Consider the following 21,655-nt stretch of genomic DNA (forward strand, 5'->3'; position numbering starts at 1 on the left):
TCCCCAGGGACTTGAGGAGTGTTGTATCCATCCTTTTTCGAGCACCAGGGTGATTTGTTTCTTGAGTTCAGCGAGTTCTTCTTTGTTCATGTGCCGAAGAGGTTGCCAAATGGGTTCAGCACCTTCAGTGAGTTTGATCTTGAAATTATCTTCTCCGCAATCAGGGGGTAGACCTTCCGGTTTCTTGAAGAGCATATTGACGTATTCATTTAGGATATCCTTAAGATGTCCTGGATTTCCTTTAAGCTCTTGAAGAGCGTATTGACGTATTTATTTAGGATATCCTTAAGATGTCCTGGATTTCCTTTAAGCTCTTGAGGAGCGTCCGGTATTTCATGAAGAGCAAGGCGACAGACTGTGTCTTTTTCAAAGTTGTCCCATCGCCAAGCCTTATTGAATCGCTTGGAAGTCATTTCTATGACTTGAGGATTGCGAAGGGCATTGGCTTGAGCGAATCAAGATACGTAATGAGGTGCAGCTTGTAGAGGACGGGTATCCACAGGTTTGATGATCCGAACAGGTCGAACAGGTCTTTTGTCATAGACCGGATCTTGTTGCACATCAAAGTAAGGGTTGTTGTGTCTCGGGATGTATTTGACGTCTTCCCAGTTTCTTTAAGTTCTTTCGCACTTAAAGGTGACAGACTGCGGTGCGTTTGGTATAGGGCCGTAATTCTTCCAGCAAAGGATAGGTAAGGTACTCATCGAGAATTGTTCAGCGTAATTAAAGAAACGCCAGAAAGGCATTCCAATAATAGCGTCGTAAGCCAGATTACTGACTAGCCAGAGAAGTTGTCCAACTAAGAAAAGCGACTGAGATTCGAGATCCCATAGATCTAACTTTTCCGAAACGACCGTGTCGAGAATCATGTAGGATTCTTTGTTGGCCAGCCATATCTGCTTTGGTTCGATACGTTTCTTGGGAAACTTATGCTTTTCGACGAATGTCTTGTCAAGGAATAACCCAGTTGCGCCGCCATCGAAAAGAACACAAGCAAACTTGTTTCCGATGCAACAATGAGAGACCCAGAGTCCAGCAGACAGTGGTTCAAAGGCAGGTTTATCGGTAGGATCGTGTGTTGTAGGCCGAGCAGAGCTACCAAGGGGCTCTATCAACCTTGGAAAAAACTCGAAGATTGATTTCTAGTCGTATTCGTAGTATTCACAGAGTTGACGGCGTCATCGAGAATTTCCGTAATGCGTGACCCAGCATCAACCTGATTGGCTGAACCTTGTTGTTGATTAGGTTGGCGACTGCGCTGCGGAGTTTGAGCGCCACGACCGCGCTGTCGAAAACCACCGCGTCGGTTCTGGGTTTGCGAGCCTTGCTGTCGAGTTTCGGGATTTGACCAGCATTCAACTCTCCAATGTCCCATTTTGTTACAAAAAGGACAAGGAGTCGTTGGACGTTGACAAGGAACGTGAGTAGTTTGCCATTGTCCACGTCAATGAAAGGGCTGTTGACGTTGGTAGGGAACTTGACCTGAAGTGAGACGACTCACTCCAGGGGGATAGTATGACGTACCAAGGGCGTTGAGCCCAAAGGTCATATCATCTAAGTCTTGCTCGAATTCTGTAATTCGAGGATTGGTGTAAGGGGCGAATCGTCCGCCACGACCACCGCCACGACTACCTCGACCGCGGCTGGCTCCACGGCCGCCACGAGCACTCGATGCCGAGGCAATCAGACGAGGTGTGTTGGCTTGGTTGCCGTCAGTGAACCCGTGAGCCACATGGGCACGACGAGCTGCAGTGATAGCTTGATCAAGAGTGATAGGGGTGTTGATGTTGGTAGTCTGCGAGACTTCGAAGTTCGTAACGGCTTCAACGAGATAATGACCGATTACTGTATTCTTGAGAAGACCAGCCTTGAAGTATCGAATCTGATCGATAAGGAGGATGGTGCCGTGAGTGTTATCGAGACGATGAGCAGCTTCGAGCTCATTTTTGGTGTCTTGAAACTCCTTGATATATTTCTCAAGAGAGTCGCCGAGCTTGAGACCGGAAAGCTTGAGCTCAATAGTATTACGCAAGTTGCGAGGATAAAAGTGAGCGACAAGAGCCGTTTCGAAAGCTGACCAACTTGCGGGAGCGCCGGAGGCGTAAGTCGTATTGTACCACTAGAGAGCAGTACCCTTGAGGTAGGTAGTGAGCGTAGGGGCGTACGCTGCCATAGTAAAGGGTATGTCATTGGCAGCTCCAGTACCGTCTGTTCCAGCCCCTACAGCCGGGACAGTGAGAGACTCGAGAAAGTTGTGGTGAGACGTAACAAACTCTTCGATCTTTTTGGCAGCTTTGGCGCCATCGTATTTGATGAGCTCGTTCTTGCGAGCGTCCATAAGAAGTCTGAAACGTTCGGCTCGTTGGGTTTCTTGAGTAAAAGCACGCTCCCAATTAGCGAAAGCAGCTGCGACAGCCGCAATGATAGCTTGAGTCTATCCGTCCATTCTTGCTTGTGGACGAGTGTAAGGGCGACGTCCGGTAGAGGGGCGTCGTTGACGAGCTATGTCTTGGTGATGCTAGCGGTAGGTGGTGCTACCATGTAACGTCAGAGGAAACGTAGACGATATTGGGCATTTCTGAGAGGGCTGAGAGCAGTGGCTTGTAGTGAAGAAAAAAGTAAGAAGCTCTTTGCAGCGGCCGCTCGACTGACGGCTTTATATATGGGCTGCCAGTGGGGCTTGCGTGGCTTCATTGAGGCTTGGCGCCTTATGTAATGTATTACCGAGAGCTCGGGTGGCCAGCCCGGGTCTCGGATCAAGGAGAAGTAAAGAGATATAATATGAAATACAAGTGAAGATGAGATATCCCTGACACCGCCGACATCGGAGACGGTGGATTTTGGGGATTTTTCCTTCAAAAGGAGGGAAAATCTATGCCCAAATTTTGGTTCTTGCATACGGCATATACCTGATTCGAACCCTAGTTGTTTGTGTGTATTTGCTCGAGGTACTGAGCTATACAACATCAACGGAATACGGCACTCTGGGCGTATTTGTCGTTGTTTAAATTTATTTGAACTGAAAACGAGATTACACTGGCTGGAACGTCGTCATGAGTACATCAACAGGTAGTACAGTGGACAGGAGTGAGGGTACTACTCCTGGCCGAACAGCTGTTATTACTGAGATCGTTGAGGAGCCGGAGAGTTCGGTTGACAAACCTCGGGTTGAGGTTTGCCTGCCGGTTGTGCCTGTCCCAATGGAGGGTATTCAGGTCGGTGGAGGACACCCTCCGCCGCCCGCGGGCAACCCGCCTGCGTCGGCTATGTTAACACTCTCCATTGCGGAGTATGAAGCCCGGATGAGAGCTGTTGAAGAGCGTTTGCGAGCTAGGTTGGAGAGTGACTCCGCGATGCGCCGTGATGTGCTGCAGGATGGGTCGGTGGATCCGTTCTATATAAAGAAGTGTAGACATCATGGTACATGGATCTCGCAGCATCCATTCAATGGCAAACGGCGCGAGGCCGCTTTTGTCGACACGTTTTTGCAGAAGCATAAGGACTTCATGGTTACTTTTGGTCTTTCCAATTGATGACTTTAAGTACATGCAGAAGGTCTCGAGCTCGCTTGAAGGCGACGCACGTACCTGGTTTGACACCGCGTGCAGGCTTGACATGCGGAAAGAGGATTTTGAAACGGCTTTCAAGTTAGCCTTCTATCCTACGAACGCGAAAACAAACCTGCTCAATGCTCTGGAGCGTATGACGTTTCATAAGTCGATGGATTCATACGTAACGGAATTCAAACGTATCGTTGCCGAGGCACAGCGCAACCTGGAGGTTATCACTCTGGACGATTTGATTAACCTGTTTCTTTGTGGTCTTACTCACAATAGGACCAATACCGTCGGCTATGAGATCGCCCAGTCGTTATTGCATACGATGGTTGAATATAGGGAGCAACACCCTCTGCTCGCATTTCCATTGATTCGTTTGATGGATCGTGCGCTTAGTTTGTTTGCTGTACGTCGTCTCGCCAATAAGGGGACCGACTCAAGCGATAACGCAGTTGCTTCTGGTAGTAGTGCGCCTAAACGTGCTAATGTCTCTTCTGCCGCGGGTACTGCGGGCAAGAAGGGAAGGAAAGCTAAAAAGGCAGAAGCTGCTGAACCTTATGTTATGGACGACGCGTCCATACCATGCGCTTACCTCATGACAGCATCCCAACATTCAGTCAATGTCAATTCCCTGTCAAAACCTGACATCTGCCAAACCTCGCAGCCGCACGCAGCCGCGCTACCCCACACCTGCCACTGCCTTCATTTCTCCACGCAGCCGCACGTAGCCACACCTCCCAACACTCAGCGCTTACAAACCCTTCTTCATACTTCCCCACGTACCCGCCCACAGCCTCAGCGTAGCCACCCCATCCCCAGTCTTCTGTTTCTATGCTTCCCCCACCCTTGGCGCTTCTCTTGGCTTCCCTCTCATTCCGTACCCTTCTGCTTCCCCACCCTTGGCGCATCTCTTGGCTTCCCTCTCATTCCGTACCCTTCTGCTTCCCCACGCTTCCCCAGCCTTCCCAGAAAAACATAAATAGCCGCCTCCCCTGAGCTCCCCACTTCCTGATCCCCCAGCAGATCAACACCAGTTCTTCTCATCTCTTGTTCTAGTCCTTGTCTCTTGTTTCGCCAATACAATCTCTTGTTGCCCATCGCTCTCGCCTTGTCTTCTCTACTTCGCTTCCGCCTCAGTCGTCGAGATCATAACAGTTTGATCCGCTCAACAACCCCCAGCCGCTGTGCCTCCACGCCAAATCACCATGTCCGACGCCCTTCCCCTCACGGCCGAAGCCTGGCAAGCCATGTGCAATGCGATTGACGAACTTCGAGCGCAGAATACCACCCTACAAGCCGAACTAGCGCAAACCCAGACCACTGCCCCTGCCACTCACGCCCCTGAACCCAAAATCAGTCTCCCAGACAAATTTGATGGCACCCGAAGCAAGTTCCGTGGGTTCCTCAACCAGATCCGGCTCATGTTCACCCTCCAACCCGGGCGCTACCCCAACGATCAGACCAAGATACGAACTATTGGCACCTACCTCACTGGCACCGCCCAGGCCTGGCTGGCGCCCCTTGTCGAACAAGACCATCATTCCCTTACGAACCTGGATGATTTCATCCAGCAAATGCAAGCAGTCTTTGGAGACAGCGACAGGATCCGCACGTCCGAAAACAAGCTCCAGAACCTTCGACAAACCCGTGCAGCAACAGAGTATGTAGCTGAATTCCGACAGCTGCAATGCGATGTGTCGTGGAATGACCAGGCATTGATTGCCACCTTCCGTCGGGGCCTCAAAGAAGACGTCAAGGACTTAATGCTCACGATGCCCCCTACCGCCTCAATCGACACCGTGATGGAACAGGCCATCCAATGTGACAACCGATTGTTTGAGCGCCGTCTAGAGCGAAGCAGGAACCGACAGCCATATGTGCCAGTTACCACTAGCCCCACCCTCATGAGCCCCGACAACCGCCCAGACGACCCTTGGGTCATTGACGCTGCTCGTCCGCCAGGACCCCTCACACCGCTAGAGCGCCAACACCGCATCACAAACAAACTTTGCCTCTATTGTGGTAAACCTGGCCACATAGCCAAACTCTGCCCAAACAAGATACGGACAGCGAATGTCGCGGTTAAGGAACCTGCACCCATCCAGGATTTTGCCCAAGTCCAGCTGCAGTAAAGGCCAAGCAGCTGGGCAACACCTGTCCTGGGCCTTCTCACCACGCAAGTACTGCCAAGGGAGAAGCCACAAAACCTTGCTCCGATCCTGGCATCTCCAGCAACACCCTTCTCCTGACCACCAACAATGTCAATCTCCGATCTGAGATACCCTCACCCATGCGGACTTTGGGCCCATCCTCACCATTCGAGTACCCTGTTACCCTGCAGATATCGGCCCAGCGAGCTCCAGTTCAGCTTTCAGCACTACTCGACACCGGTGCGATGTCGTGCTTCATCGACAAAAGTTATGCCCGCAAGCACCGCATCCCACTTGTCAAGAAGGAGGACCCCATTGCGCTTGAACTGGTTGACGGACGTCCCAGCCATGCGGGCTCCATTACCCATCACACCCAACCTTTGGGCATGTGCGTCAACGACCATTTTGAGGAGGTGGTATTCCATGTGACATGTTCCCCGCATGCGCCAATCATCCTGGGGCTTCCCTGGTTTGAGCTCCATGATGTGGAGCTACACTGGAAGACTCGCACTCTTTGCGTCCGCTGCCATTGCGGTTTTGGACAAACGCCTCCTGGGGTGCCCTGCCAACAGAACCTAGCCCGAAGCCCTCAAGAACCCCTGAACCTCTGATCCGTATCCATCAAGACGAGATTTCAGTCTCCCTAGCCCAGACACCCAACACACTGGACCCAGCACCCACACCGATCCACGTATCGTTTATCAGCGCCCCAGCTTTCCATGTGGCGGCAAGGCATGACCAGGCATTCATTGCCTACGCCAATCCGACCAAGTCAGATTCCCAAGCCCTGGCGACCACTCCTCCAAAAGATCCGAAGGCCATCATTCCTGAAGAATACCAAGATTTTGCGGACGTCTTCGCCAAGAAGAACGCAGATACCCTCCCAGAGCACCGACCCTACGACTGTCCCATCGACTTAGAAGAGGGCAAACAGCCACCGTTCGGCCCGATCTATAGTCTCAGCGAGCCTGAAATGCAGGCACTCTGTGACTACCTTGAAGAGAACCTAGCTAAGGGGTTCATCAAGCACTCCAAGTCTCCCGCCGGTGCCCCAGTCCTCTTTGTCAAGAAAAAGGACGGTTCCCTCCGTCTGTGCGTCGACTATCGTGGACTCAACAGTATCACCATCAAGAATCGCTATCCCTTGCCCTTGATTAACAGCATCATGGATCGCCTTCGAGGGGCACGCCGGCTCACCAAGGTTGACCTCCGGGGAGCCTACAACCTTCTTCGGATCCGGCCAGGGGATGAATGGAAGACAGCGTTCCGATGTCGCTACGGCCTATTCGAGTATAATGTCATGCCGTTTGGGCTCACCAATGCCCCTGGAGTATTCCAACACCTCATGAACGACATATTCCGTGACATTCTCGACGTTTTTGTTGTGGTCTACCTTGACGACATTCTGATCTTCTCAAAAAACCCAGAAGACCACCCCAACCACGTCCGAGAGGTGCTCTCACGACTCCGCCAGCACGGGCTGTATGCGAAACCGGAAAAATGTGAATTCAACCGTGACTCTGTTGAGTTCCTGGGGTTTATCATCTCCCAGCAAGGCATTTCCATGGACCCAAAGAAGACGGCTGCCATTACCGAATGGGAACCCCCGACGAATGTCAAAGGCATCCAGCGCTTCCTTGGTTTTGCCAACTTCTACCGGCAATTCATCAAAGGGTACTCTGCGATCGTTGCACCCCTGACCACGCTCACTCGCAAAGACTTGCCATTCAAATGGACCCACGCTGCACACCTAGCTTTTGAAACCCTCAAGAAAGCCTTCACCTCCGCACCTATCCTGACTCACCCCGACCCTGACAAGCCCTTCATTGTCGAATCCGATGCCTCCGACTTTGCCCTTGGCGCCGTCCTCCTTCAACCCGACGACACAGATCAACTCCACCCCGTGGCCTTTCACTCCCGCAAATTTACTCCTGAGGAAATCAACTATGAGATCTACGACAAGGAACTCCTGGCAATCCAAGACTCATTTGCTCAATGGCGACACCACCTCATTGGTGCCCGCCACAAGGTCATCGTTTACTGTGACCACAAGAATCTCCAGTACTTCATGACTACCCGTACCCTCAACCGCCGCCAATCCCGCTGGTCAATCTTCTTTGCTGATTTCGACTTTGTCATCACATACCGCCCTGGTACCCAGCAACACCAAGCTGACGCCCTCTCTCGTCGCTCTGAATACGAGCTAAGGGAGGGGGAAGAAGCATTCCGCTCCCAGGAAACCACGATCCTCACCCCTGACCATCTCCGCCTGGCTGCCACTTATCTGACCCCACTGGACTCCTCGCTCCTTGACCGAATCAAAGCTGCCCTGGCATCCGATGTGTTTGCGCAAACCATCCGGCGACAGCTTAGGGCCCCCATTGCCCAGCAATCTCAAGAAGACCAAGAACGGATAAAGCGATTCTCCGAGGAAAAAGGGGTTCTGCTGTACGACAACCTTGTCTACGTCCCCACCAACAAGCTCCGTGCTGAGATCTGCCGGGACATGCATGACACGCGTTTGGCAGGACACTACGGCATGTCAAAGACCCTGGAGCTCATCTCACGCAACTACTGGTGGCCTAGCCAGTGGCGTTTTGTCAAGTCCTACATCAGGTCCTGCGACGTATGTGCTCAAGCCAAGACCAGCAGACACAAGCCCTACGGTCTCCTCCAACCCCTGCAGGTCCCTGACCGCCCCTGGGGGTCAATTTCCATGGACTTCATCACGGATCTACCCGCCAGTGATGGGGTTGATTCTGTGCTCGTTGTCATCTGCCGGTTCACCAAGATGGCGCACTTTGTACCGTGCAGGAAAACTGCCACCGCTGAGTCAACTGCAGATCTGATCTGGCACCATGTCATCCGGCTCCATGGACTCCCCGACGATATTGTATCTGACCGTGGCCCACAGTTCAACTCCCACTTCTGGAAACGTCTCTTCGCTCTCCTGGGAACCAAGGTCAACCTCTCATCGGCGTTCCATCCCCAGAGCGATGGACAAACCGAGCGGACCAATCAGATTCTTGAGCAATACCTTCGCTGCTTTTGCAACTATCAACAAGATAACTGGAAAAAACTCTTGTCTTCTGCTGAGTTCTCTTACAATAACACCATCCACTCCGCCACCCAGACAACCCCCTTCTACGCCAACTATGGGTTCCATCCTCGATTCAGTCTGGCTTCCGCCACCACAACCGAATCCCTTAATCCTGCAGCCGAAGCTCGTGCCAACCATTTTAAGGAAATCCATGAACAGCTCGCCACTGAGCTCAAGGAGGCCCAAGGACGCATGAAGCGCTTTGCCGATGCTAAGAGGGCACCTGGCCCAGACATGAAACCCGGGGACAGTGTCTGGCTCTTACAGCGGAATCTCAAGACTCTCCGACCTTCCCAGAAACTTGATCACCGTAAGATTGGCCCCTTCACAATCACGGAGAAGATCAACTCGGTCACATATCGCCTCAAGCTTCCCCCATCCTACAAAATTCACAACGTCTTCCATGTCTCCCTTCTTGAACCACGTTTCACCATTCCGGAGCGAACTGAGCCAGAACCCACCCCACCAGAAGAAGTCGAAGGACAGGAGGAATGGATTGTGGAAGACATTCTTGACTCCCGTATTCGACGCACGCACCTTCAGTACCTCATCAAGTGGCAGGGTTGGCCAAGCTCGGAGAACACATGGGAGCCAGTGGAACACCTTGCCCGATGTCAAGAGCTTGTTGCCCAGTTCCACCAAAAGTACCCCGACAAACCCCGACCAAAGCCTGCCAACATCAAAACAACATCCGGACGCCGTGGCTAAAGGAGGGGGTGATGTTATGGACGACGCGTCCATACCATACGCTTACCTCATGACAGCATCCCAACAGTCAGTCAATGTCAATTCCCTGTCAAAACCTGACATCTGCCAAACCTCGCAGCCGCACGCAGCCGCGCTACCCCACACCTGCCACTGCCTTCATTTCTCCACGCAGCCGCACGTAGCCACACCTCCCAACACTCGGCGCTTACAAACCCTTCTTCATACTTCCCCACGTACCCGCCCACAGCCTCAGCGTAGCCACCCCATCCCCAGTCTTCTGTTTCTATGCTTCCCCCACCCTTGGCGCTTCTCTTGGCTTCCCTCTCATTCCGTACCCTTCTGCTTCCCCACCCTTGGCGCATCTCTTGGGTTCCCTCTCATTCCGTACCCTTCTGCTTCCCCACGCTTCCCCAGCCTTCCCAGAAAAACATAAATAGCCGCCTCCCCTGAGCTCCCCACTTCCTGATCCCCCAGCAGATCAACACCAGTTCTTCTCATCTCTTGTTCTAGTCCTTGTCTCTTGTTTCGCCAATACAATCTCTTGTTGCCCATCGCTCTCGCCTTGTATTCTCTACTTCGCTTCCGCCTCAGTCGTCGAGATCATAACACCTTATGCACACCCAGACCTCTCGCACATGAAGTGTTTCGATTGTAACGAGATGGGTCATTGTGCGCGAGATTGTCCTAAAAAGAAGAAGGATAAGAAGTCCGCCAAGGCTAAGGATAAGCCGCGTTGGGACGCTGGTCAGAAAAGGGTTTTCAGTAGAGACGTTTAATAAAGACACCGTTTATTTGTCTCATTGTGCAATGGTGTCCATTGAAGAAGAACTTGAGGCTATGCGCCCTGAGTCCGCTGATGGTATACTGGTTGATTGTGGCAATACGTCTGCTGCAGGGGCGCGCCTGTGCCGGCCAGACGACACTGACACCGTTTTGAAGACTAGGCCTGAAGCACTGCAACTGCAACCCGATGCGTTGATCGCACGATGTGCATTTGTGGTTCATGGCAAGTTGAATGGCAAGTTTTGTCCCATTCTGATCGATACGGGATGCACAGCACTGACGGTATGTCAGGGATGGGTGTCGAAACATGGTTTCCAAACCTATAACCCTAAAATGCCCATTGATGTCGCCTGGGGCGACGACGGCCATACATTCAATGCCAACAAGTTATTTTGTGGCAATCTACAGTTGTGGGGAGATGGACATTATTCGAGAGAACAGCTTCCATTTGTGGTTGCTCCTCTGCGGGTAGATGTTATTCTCGGATTGCCATGGATTTATATGCTTGATGATGTTCGTTTTGAGCACGTAGAGGATGAGATTCCTGTTCTACGATTCCGTGCAGATGGAGTTGAACACACCCTGGTTGCCAGACCAGTAACAAGGAAATGGGAATCCCAGTCGTCCTGTAATGCGGCCGATCTGGGGTCCTTTGACACCAGAAAGAAGTCTAAACGATTCAAGGCGGCGATGCCTGAACGAGAAGACTCGAGTGTAGGAGTTGTAACTTATCAGAAGTTCACTCGCTTATCTCGAAAAAAGGTGTATGGGAAGTGTTACATAGCGTACGCTATGGACATAGAAGCTGCAGTGAGTGCGTCACCAGCTTATGTCCCCGCAGATGAGCGCAATCGCGCCAAACCAGAGCCAGAGGTTCAAATGAGCGAAGGTGCAGGACAGAAGGTTGATTCGGGCGTGCCATCGGACCACCTTCTTTATCCAATGTTAGAGAAGTCCGTGGATAGTTTGTTTGTCGAGGACGCCGAGTTGCTGCCCGATAGCGGAGAGGATAACTTCCATATCGAGCTGGAGCCTGGTACGAAACCAGTCTTTAATCCTTTACGACATATGAGCGAAGCCGAACTCAAAGAGCTGAATGAGGAGGTCACCCCATGCGCCTCCTCAGCGCGCTGTGGCATACAACATCTCCTACGTTCATCTGACACCGGAACGGAAGCCGTACATTCAAACATCTTCTCAAGTCCCTGCTTTAGCTGAAATTCCTCAATATGATGAAAAGTGGAAGCCATAATCAAAGAGGCTTTATCTCCAAAAAGGGAACCAAAAGATTAATTGCACCCATTAAAGAAGATACACCAGCCTAATGTAGACTTAAAATACCTAGGTCTACGAAAGCAAATCTCTGAGACCAGTTCCCCCCGTAACGTTCCCAACAGCCGGCAAAACATCAGTAAACTCAGTAAACTCAGCACCTACAATGGAGAAGCCAACCTTGCCAAGCTGCAAGTGTTCATTGATCACGTTGATGTGATTATGAAGTATCAGATGATTGCGCCTTCCGAATGTGTAGACTACGTTGTCAACGCGGTCACTGGATCTGCTATCCAGTGGTGGAAAAGCCTTCCCGAAATCGGCCACTCTTCCATTATTTAATGGCACGGTATTCAAGAGGCTATGGACTGCCCGTTCAAGCTGAACTACGCTCCGCGATGCTGGTGCGCTTCATTCCCCACACTCATTTGCCGCAAGTTCTTAACAGACTGCACGCATTGAAGCCCAAGTCCGTTAACCGTCAAGGTTTTAACCGAATTCGTTGCCCAGTTCAACCTTTTGGGTGGGCTCTTGGAATATGTGCTCTGTGCCGATTTCCTTCAAGCTCTACCCAAGAATCTGAGTACCTTGGTCACTGCCCAGGAACAATATGACAATGATCTTGGTCTTTCTCAACAAGCCACCCAAGCGTCGCCCAAGGCCGCCCACGCGTCGCGCATCTACGCAAGCTTGGATGTCTCGCATATACAGTTGCTCCACCCAAGGGCCGGGACAAGATGGCCGGGACAAGATGGCCAATTGCTCTGCTGCACTAGCAGCCGGCAAGCCCTCCGCCCCCAATACGCGCTCTCAGGGGAGAGCTCTCCTGGATCCACTGCCGCTGGCTACTAGAGGAGGAGGAAAGAAAGTTCAAACCGCTCTTAAGAGTTCCCAATCTATTCATTGGCGCTCTGGCATTGACTCTTGTACTCCGCCTATTCAAGGCGTACCCCGTCATATCCAAGAACGACGTGAACCATCACCAACCCCGCCTCACAACATGCCTGGTGGATTTGTGGATGAAAGGAAGAGGAAGGAGGAGATTTCTGCAACTATTGCAGAGTTGAAGGACGCAACCACGCCTTATGTGGATGCGCCTGAATCGCGCGGACCCGCAGAAATCGAAAACAATCCATTCCTGGAGGACCCAATTATGGATCCCAATCAGGAAGAACCCATCCCTATAAAGCAGGAAGACAGGCTTCTTCGTCTGGAGGACCAAATCGCCAATTTGGCTGGATTAGTTACCTCCCTCTTGAATCAGGATCGAGCGCCTCAACAAAGGCAGACCTACTGTTCCCTCCGTGAACCCGCTCACCCAATCGCCAGTATTCAGCACTCGTTCTAATTACTTGGCTAACCCAATCGCAGCGGATTCGCCATATGTGACTCCGTTGTCACCGGCACACCATGCGCCTCCTCAGAGCGCTGCGGCTTACACCATTCCCTACGTTTATCCGACCCCGGAACGGCAGCCTGACTTTCGCACATCTTCTCAAGTCCCTGCTTTCGCTGAAATCCCTCAAGAAAGTGAACCTCTGCGACCAGTTACTCCCGTAACATCCCCTATGGCTGGCAAGTCACCATCCAAGGTCTTTGTTAACAGTACACTCAGTAAATTTGGCACCTACAATGGTGAAGCCAACGTTGCCAAGCTACAAGTGTTCATTGATCACGTCGATGTGATTATGAAGTATCAGATGATTTCGCCTTCCGAATGCGTAGACTACATCATCAACGCACTCACTGGATCTGCTATCCAGTGGTGGAAAAGCTTGAGTGAATTCACTTAGCAGTAGTCGGCAGAGGAAGCAGACGACTGAGCGAACTCTATGTTGTGTGAGATGTAGTACTGTGAACTATGTATTGAAGTTTAAAGTAGAAAGAGGACGTGAGGTCCAAAGGGGAAGAAAAGAGTGAAGTCCTGTACACGGAAGCGTGGCATAAGCGGGAGGGAAGTCACATGGGGAAATAAACTACGGGAACCCTAACCGGGGACTCGGGAGGATGATACCTCCAACACCCCCACTGAAACTCACAAGTATATCTAAATGAAAGATAAATCTAAATGATGAGTACAATGGTGCGGCCGTACGCAAAGAGCGGGCGGACGTCAGGTTAATAGCTATGACTAAAAATGAAAGGAAATGAAAAAGAGAAATGAAAGAAGTATTGAGATAGCATCAAGATGCGGCACTTAGAAGGCTCTGCAAGACTTAGGACGGGTCTTGGAAGGCTCTGAAGATGTCTGAACCATTTCCCAGACATCCAGGCGTCAGCAATGCGCTTTCGTGAAGTTCTCAGAGCTGATGGCGGTCAGTAGTGCCCATATGGAGCTGTGATCGGGTTGTAGTAGCTGGATTGGGTTTTATTGAGCTTGTGGGAGCCTGTAGCACCTGACGCGGGCTCCGCGGACTTCGCAGACGTCCATGGGGCCATCAGCAGGCTACACAGACTTGGCAAAACCTTACCAACCTTAACTGCGGCACTCAGAGACGCCTTAGGCGTTCTGAGGGGGTCTCAGAGGGTGCTTTGGACACCCCAGCACATAGCTAAATCCCCAAGAAAGAAGCCCCAGATTCGTATACAAGGCAGACCTGTTGCCCATCCCCTCTCCTCACTTTATCCTCTTCAATACACTACTTTCTATCGCACTACTCTCGCCACACTACTGTCTTCCACATCACAACACTGCCCTTTGGGCAGCTACGTCCCTCAGTCATCGGCAAACCAGTCTTAGTGACCTCTCAGATACACCTATATCAGCTAAGGTTTCAATAGGTTATGAGCCCTGAGCTTTATCATCACTAAAACCGTCTTCGCCAATCCCATTCAAGACGTTCCCAATCCCCTACGGACGCTACCTACGCCCTACTCTCGACATATCCCTCCAAAACCACGAGCTTCCGACCGAAAAAACGCGCCAAAGTGCTCAACTCGACAAGATACGCACTACTTGACACCCAAAACACGTCCAACAATACAGCATCATCCAAAACGCGTCCACACACCCGAAACAGACGACTATAGCTCGAACTCACAATGGCTGGAGACTCAGAGACTTCGAAATTTATGGTGGATAAGTTCACAGGGGAAAACTACCATCTATGGAAGTTTAAGATGATGATGATGTTGAAGGCAAAGGGACTTTGGGTGGCAGTGGAAGCTGGGAAGAAGGAGAAGGAAGGAGCTACGGCTACAGCAAGCTCGTCGCAGGGAAAGGGGGCTGAAGGGGAGGAGGAGGAGTCGATGGAGAGGAAGGACAAGAGGGCTTTGGCATACATCTGCCTCAGTCTGAACGACACGCAGCTTATGCATGTGCATACAGCTCAGACGGCTTGGGAAGCCTGGTCCAAGCTAGCTGAGGTGCACGAATGAAAGGGGCTCACCAGCAAGCTCTTCCTACGTCGAAAGTTCCTTACCATCACTATGGACGAGTCTGACTCGATCACAAACCACATCAACAAAGTCGGACAGCTTGCACAACAGCTGGAGGCTATCGGCGCCCCAGTACCCGAAGACGATATCATCCTTGATCTACAGCTTACCAAACAGCTACGAACAAGTCATCACAAGCCTCAGAGCAGGGCTGACAACTTAGACATGGAGTTCTTGACGGCCAGACTTCTGAATGAAGAAGCTAGGCGCAAGGAGAACTCGAAACCAGTCGAACCCAATGATCAGGGCGCCATTATCGAATCAAGAGACGTCCAGTTCAATGAAAACAAGTTCTACAACAGCCTGGACAACGAAGATACACATGAAGACACGTCAGATCGCTCTTATGACAGCTTAGCGAGCTTTGATTTGATCCTGAGCCTGACAACATCCTTTCACACGCACCCATGCTCACAGACACCGCAGAATTACGCTCGCACGCTGCAGGGGGGGAATCTGAGCTTCCTGACGCATCTGCCAACCTACAACCTGACACTGATCAATGGGCAGAGGCCCCAGAGGACCTAGACGACCAGGAAGACCAGGGAGATGACGACTTGGTGCACTATGGACGCATCACACGCTCCCAGAGCACTCGAATACGCCAAAGCAACCTTGTCTATGCCCTGGCTACCGAAGTACTGCACACAGAGCCCAAAACCCTCAAGCAAGCTCTAAACTCCAACGACTCAGACAAGTGGAAGGAAGCCATGGATGCTGAATACGCATCCCTTGTCAAGAACGGCACCTGGGAGCTCTGTCCAGCACCAAAAGATCGCAACCTTGTCGGATGCAAGTGGATTTACAAGATCAAGACGAATGCTGATGGCAGTATCGAACGCTACAAGGCCTGACTAGTCGCCCAAGGCTTCTCACAAGAAGAGGGAGCTGACTACAACAAAACATTCGCACCAGTGGCCAAGTTCGACACCATTCGGCTACTCCTGTCGTGGGGAGCAGCTCAGGACCTCGAAATGGACCAAATGGACGTGTCCACCGCATTCCTGAACCCAACACTCAGTGAGGAGGTCTATATGAAGCAGCCACCGGGCTACATCAAACCAGGAGAAGAGCATCTCGTGCCTAAACTCAAGAAGACACTCTCTGGTCTTAAACAAGCCCCCAGGGAATGGAACATCGAAATCCACGGCACTCTCATTGAGAAAGGCTTCACTCGTCTTGATTCAGACCATTGCGTCTATATCAGGTTCTTGGAGGGCTGGCTACTCATCCTGATCCTCTATGTGGACGATCTCATACTTATGAGCAACAAGAGACTCAATCTTGACAGCTTCAAGGCCAAGGAACTTCAGAAGGCGTACGAAATTCGTGATCTAGGTGCCCTGCACTACTTCCTGGGTCTCCTAGTCACTCGAGACCGAGCCAAACGACTCCTGACGCTCAACCAGACTGGGTACATCCAAAAATGCCTTGAAATATATGGGATGACCGATTGCAAGCCTGTATCAACTCCCAGCGTCGTGGAAAGCCCTCTCACCAAGGAAATGGCACCTCAAACGCCTGAAGAGACTGCAGAGATGCAGAACAAGCCCTATCGAGCCATTGGAGGCAGTCTGATCTACGCAATGATCGGCACAAGACCAGACATAGCCCAAGCAGTTGGAGCTGTGAGCCAGTTCTTAGCCAATCCAGGCAAAGGACATTGGAAAGCTGCCAAACGCATTCTGGCGTATCTCAAGACGACCAAACACTACCAACTTCGACTGGGAGCCGTCCAAGGAACCCTCAAACTCGTGCGATGGTCAGACTCAGACTGGGGAGGCTGCCCAGACACTCGAAGATCGACCACAGGATACCTCTTCACCTTCGACAGTCCAGTAAGCTGGAAATCACGCAAACAACGCACTACAGCACTCTCCTCCACCAAAGGCAAATACATGGCACTTACAGACACCTGTAAAGAAGCCATGTGGCTCAGATCTCAACTCAGAGAACTGAGCACGCACCAAGACAAGACAGGACTCGTCCAAGACCCCACAGTCATCTGGGAAGACAACCAAGGAGCTATGGCACTCGCCACAAACCCAGTTCACCATGCACAAACCAAGCACATCGACATCCGATACCACTTCATTTGTGAACAAGTCGCACACAAGACAGTTACCCTCCAGCACTGCCCAACAAAGAAGATGATAGCTGATGCGCTCACCAAGCCCCTCCCCACGCCAGACTTCACACGTCTGAGAGCTGCGATGCACTTAGAGGCTGCGGAGCCTTCAAGTGAGAGGGAGTATTGAGGTTGCATCAAGATGCGGCACTTAGAAGGCTCTGCAAGACTTAGGACGCGTCTTGGGAGGCTCTGAAGATGTCTGGACCGTTTCCCAGACATCCAGGCGTCAGCACTGCGCTTTCATGATGTTCTTAGAGCTCACAGCGGTCAGTAGTGCCCGTATGGAGCTGTGATCGGGTTGTAGTAGCTAGATTGGGCTTGATTCAGCTTGTGGTAGCCTGTAGCACCTTCCGCGGACTTGGCAGATGCCCATGAGGCATCAGCAGGTACCTGTGAGGCTACACAGACTTGGCAAAACCTTACAAACCTTACCAACCTTAACTGCGGCACTCAGAGACGCCTTGGGTGTTCTGAGGGGGTCTCAGAGGGTGCTTTGGACGCCCCAGCACATAGCTAAATCCCCAAGAAAGAAGCCCCAGATTCGTATAAAAGGCAGACCTGTTGCCCATCCCCTCTCTTCACTTTATCCTCTTCAATACACAGCTTTCTATCGCGCTACTCTTGCCACACTACTGTCTTCCACATCACAACACTGCCCTTTGGGCAGCTACGTCCCTTAGTCATCGGCGAACCAGTCTTAGTGACCTCTCAGATACACCTATATCAGCTAAGGTTTCAATACAAGGTGGCGAAGTCGTATATAGTGCCCAGAAGCCGTCCCGGTATGGGTGTTCCGTATGTCTTATTCGGACGTAGTTGTCGCTGGCTGTCTATTGCTAGCGACACGTCCTTCTTGAATTGCTTGAATAAATTTCGTATGTGTCTCAGGAGGAAATGGTTTCGTGAAGTAATCAGCCAGTTGTTCCTGCGTCGTGGTGTCGAGGAGTATGACGTCCTTCTTCGCCATGCCGTCGTGTGGCTTGTGGTAGCGTACGTCGATGTGTTTGGAGCGTTGAGTAATAGCCGTGAAGTTGGCAATCTTGCGGGCGCTCTGATTGTTGATGTGGATTGGCGTGGGGTCCTTGATGTTGCCATATTCGTTGCCGAAGACCTCCGCAATGATCGAGCGGAGCCGGAAGGCCTTGTTGGAACCGAGGGCTGCGGCAATATACTCAGCTTCCGTGGAGCTGAGAGCTACGCACTTCTGCTTGGTGCTTTTCCAGTAGATAAGCTGGCCGTTGAAGAAGGTGGCGATGCCCGCGGTAGATATGCGGTCGTTGACATCGTCTGCGTAGGATGCGTCTGTATAGTCCAGCTTGATCGGAAGGACCGGACTTGTAGGTAAGCTCGAAGGTGCAGGTACCTTTGAGGTAGCGCATGATGCGAAGTACTCCATTCCAGTCGGCCTGGGTTGGGGCTGAGACCTGATGTGCGACAAGCCGACGGCAGTTGAAATATCCCAGCGCCAGGTAATGGATGCCCACGTGAGGGCCCCCACTGCTTCCTGGTAGAGAAGCTTGTTAGGAAAAGGGGGACTTGCGGAGGCGGGTCTTGTACGCGCCGAGACGGCGCACGGCGTGTAGCGTAGAGACCGGTGTAGCAGTTTTGTTGTCCAAATCGTTTGAGTAACCCTCGATATAGGTAACATTGCTGATTCTGAGTTGGTTCCCTGACGGCAAGAGCAGGTAATCAAAGTCTAGACCCATGCAGTTCTTGATGGGACCGAGATCCGTACAGTTGAGATAAGAAACATAGTTTCACCTTTCACTTGATTGACGGTACGGGAAAGCAGCAGGCGACGAAGTCGTCCACAAAGATAAGGAGCATCTGGAGGGTGTCCAGAGTGCGCATCGTGCTCGCGTAGCGATAGAAGACGCAAGGGCAGTTCTTTAGCGGAGTAAAGCCAAAAGAACCTAGGGTTTCGCGAAGGGTACGGTAACAGAGAAGCGGAGATTGCTTCAGACCGTATAGAGCCTTGCGTAAGAGGTATACCCAGTCTGCGCGCGGCTTGTGTGGATCTTCGTAGCCTTGAAATTGTTCAACATAGACGGGGCCGTCGATGTCGCTGCGTAAGAACGCGTTGGGGACATCCAGTTGATGGATTTTCATACCGAGAGAGACGGCAATGGAGAGGAAAAGGCGAAGAACCGACATGGGTAAGGTTGGAGCGTAGGTGTCGTTATAATCAATACCCTTGGATTGACAAAAACCTTGAACGACGCCGCGGCCCTTGAATTTCTTGAAAGTACCGTCCGGATTGAAGATTTGAGGAAGTACCCAAGTACTACCGAGTACGCGCTGATCGCGCGGATGGGGTACGAGCTCCCAAGTACCGTTGTCGACGAGAGCTTGGAACTCTTTATCAGCTGCGAGCTTGAAGTCAGCTGATTGAGGGGAGGCCACCGCTTGGCGCCAGGTGATAGTGACGGATTGAGGCGTGTCTTCGGTACGCGCATTGAATGCGTTCGAGAGGGCCTCAATGGTTCGGGCGTTGAAAGCGGCTGGACGAGACTCCCAGATGTCCAACGCTTCAGTCTCAATGAGATCGGAGCGTGGTTGCCAGGTAGGGGTAGTAAAACCTCGGCAGTAACAGACGCACTTCTTGGTGACATTGGTAGATATTGTACCCCGCTGAGAGTTGTCGGCGATGAACTTCTGAACGTTGTACAATCTTTAGCCACCTGGGGTTCGGATAACGTCGATCCAACCGCGATCTGCCCAGTTGCGGAGGGTATTGTTGTAGACGCCGAAAGCGCTCCTGGCGATGTGCGTAGGTACATATTGTGGGGATGACATGATGCTTTACTTTCTATGTCATTGTTAGGTTTAAGTAGGCGGATTTTTTCATTTATGTACACACGATTCAGAACGAGTGTTAATGTTACATATATTTTGCTACACAGCCCTTTCGACCATTTTCAAAGTCCCCGATTCCATTACCGCCTCAGACCGCTCTGTTTCCACCAATCGAGCACCGCAACGTGACCATTCCTGCTAGCCCAATCGCACGCATACGCTGTCCACTGCATCTCTAGTCCGCTTTGTTTCCACCAATCTAGGACAGCGACGTGCCCAGTTTCGCTAGCCCTATCACGCGCATCCGATGTCCACTTCATCTCCAAACCAGTCTGTCTCCACCAATTGAGCCCAGCGACGTGGCCATTCCCGCTCGCCCAATCGCAGGCATCCTTTGTCCACTGCATCTCCAGACCGCTCTGTTTCCACCAATCGAGAACATTGACGTGTCCATTCTTGCTAACCCAATCGCACACATACGCCGCAGTGCACTTCATCTCCAGCCCCCTCTGTTTCCACCAATGGAGCACAGCGATGTGACCGTTCCTGCTAGCCCGATAGGACGCTTTGTCTGTCCACTTCATCTCCAGGCCACTTTGTTTCCACCATTCAAGCAGGTCAACGTTCCCACGTTCAGCGGCACAATCTGGAGCGCATTGCGGTAGGCGTGGGATGCAGGAGTCGCGCACATGGAGTCTGCAAAGTATAACTGCGATGCGGAATCGTTCCTTGACGTCGTCCACGTGGAGCAGAACCGTATCAACGACTTCCAGTGGTACTTCCGTCATGGCGGAGATATGGAGTTGACGGCCCGGGCAGAAATCACTCTTGACTCTTAGCTGAGATGGGAGAAGAGGGAGAAGTGACGTCGAGACAAGACACAGTCTGGAAACCGATGGAACCTTTCTCAATGTGGCACAAAAACCCTTGTTAACCCCAACCGACGGTCTCCACTATATAATTTACGGTGCGAACCCTCTCATCCGTTTGTCTCCGAAGCCGACTCCTCGCCATGTTCTCCTATTTGGTCCGCTGCTTGTCCATCATCTCTTTTACCGCCTTCTCCTTCGCCGACCACAGCGTTTCGAAACACTCTTTGAACAGATCAAAGTTCTCCACCACCATGCATTCAAACGGGAACGTCTTTCGCACTCCGGGAAATGCTTCCACCAGCCGATGAGCTTGTGCAGCACGCCTGGTCAAAATCTCAACGGTGCGCGCGTGTACATGCTCAACGTTTCGATGCTCGATTGTGGCGTCACAATGCTCGAGAAACGCAGACAACTCGTCATCCGTGTCAGGGAGCGATGCCGAGACGTGACCTTTGCCCTCGTCGCGACGCTGTCGAAGCTTTCCATGCAATTTTTGAAAGGCCGTCGCGTAAGAACCTTGCAGCTTCTTCAAAGTGCTTTGGGGAGGGAAATGTGTGGGTTATTTATCTGCGCTCCACTGAAGGATTCCGGTAGCAATAACCAGAATGTTTTCAAGTGCAAGCGCCTCGCCAAGCGTGTTGAACTTCTCCGAAGCTGACCGGCGATCGGCGGCCTGCTGGCGTACCAATTTCTTGAATACCAGCTTTAAAGCAGGATCACTTAGGGCGTCCATATCATCCATAGAAATGTCGTCACCGGAACTACGGCGGGGGGGGGGGGGGGGGGGGTGAGGGAAGTTGTGGTGCCGGCGCGGGTCGGTGGCCGCTATCTTTTCCAGTGCTCGTCAG

General features: G+C 51.8%; 1 protein-coding gene across 1 annotated transcript; it reads right to left on the minus strand.

Moving 5' to 3' along the window:
• Window positions 1–20,075: 20,075 nt before the first annotated feature.
• Window positions 20,076–20,519, minus strand: EV422DRAFT_501558 (putative ankyrin repeat protein; the record flags this gene model as incomplete). The annotated part of the gene is made up of 1 exon (XM_053068198.1): window positions 20,076–20,519. One exon carries the CDS (start codon window positions 20,517–20,519, stop codon window positions 20,076–20,078), a length of 444 nt encoding a protein of 147 aa, XP_052921168.1.
• Between the last annotated feature and the right edge of the window lie 1,136 nt (window positions 20,520–21,655).

The sequence above is a fragment of the Fimicolochytrium jonesii genome (genome assembly GCF_025526975.1).
Source record: "Fimicolochytrium jonesii strain JEL569 chromosome Unknown EV422scaffold_40, whole genome shotgun sequence".
Lineage (NCBI taxonomy): Eukaryota > Fungi > Chytridiomycota > Chytridiomycetes > Spizellomycetales > Powellomycetaceae > Fimicolochytrium > Fimicolochytrium jonesii.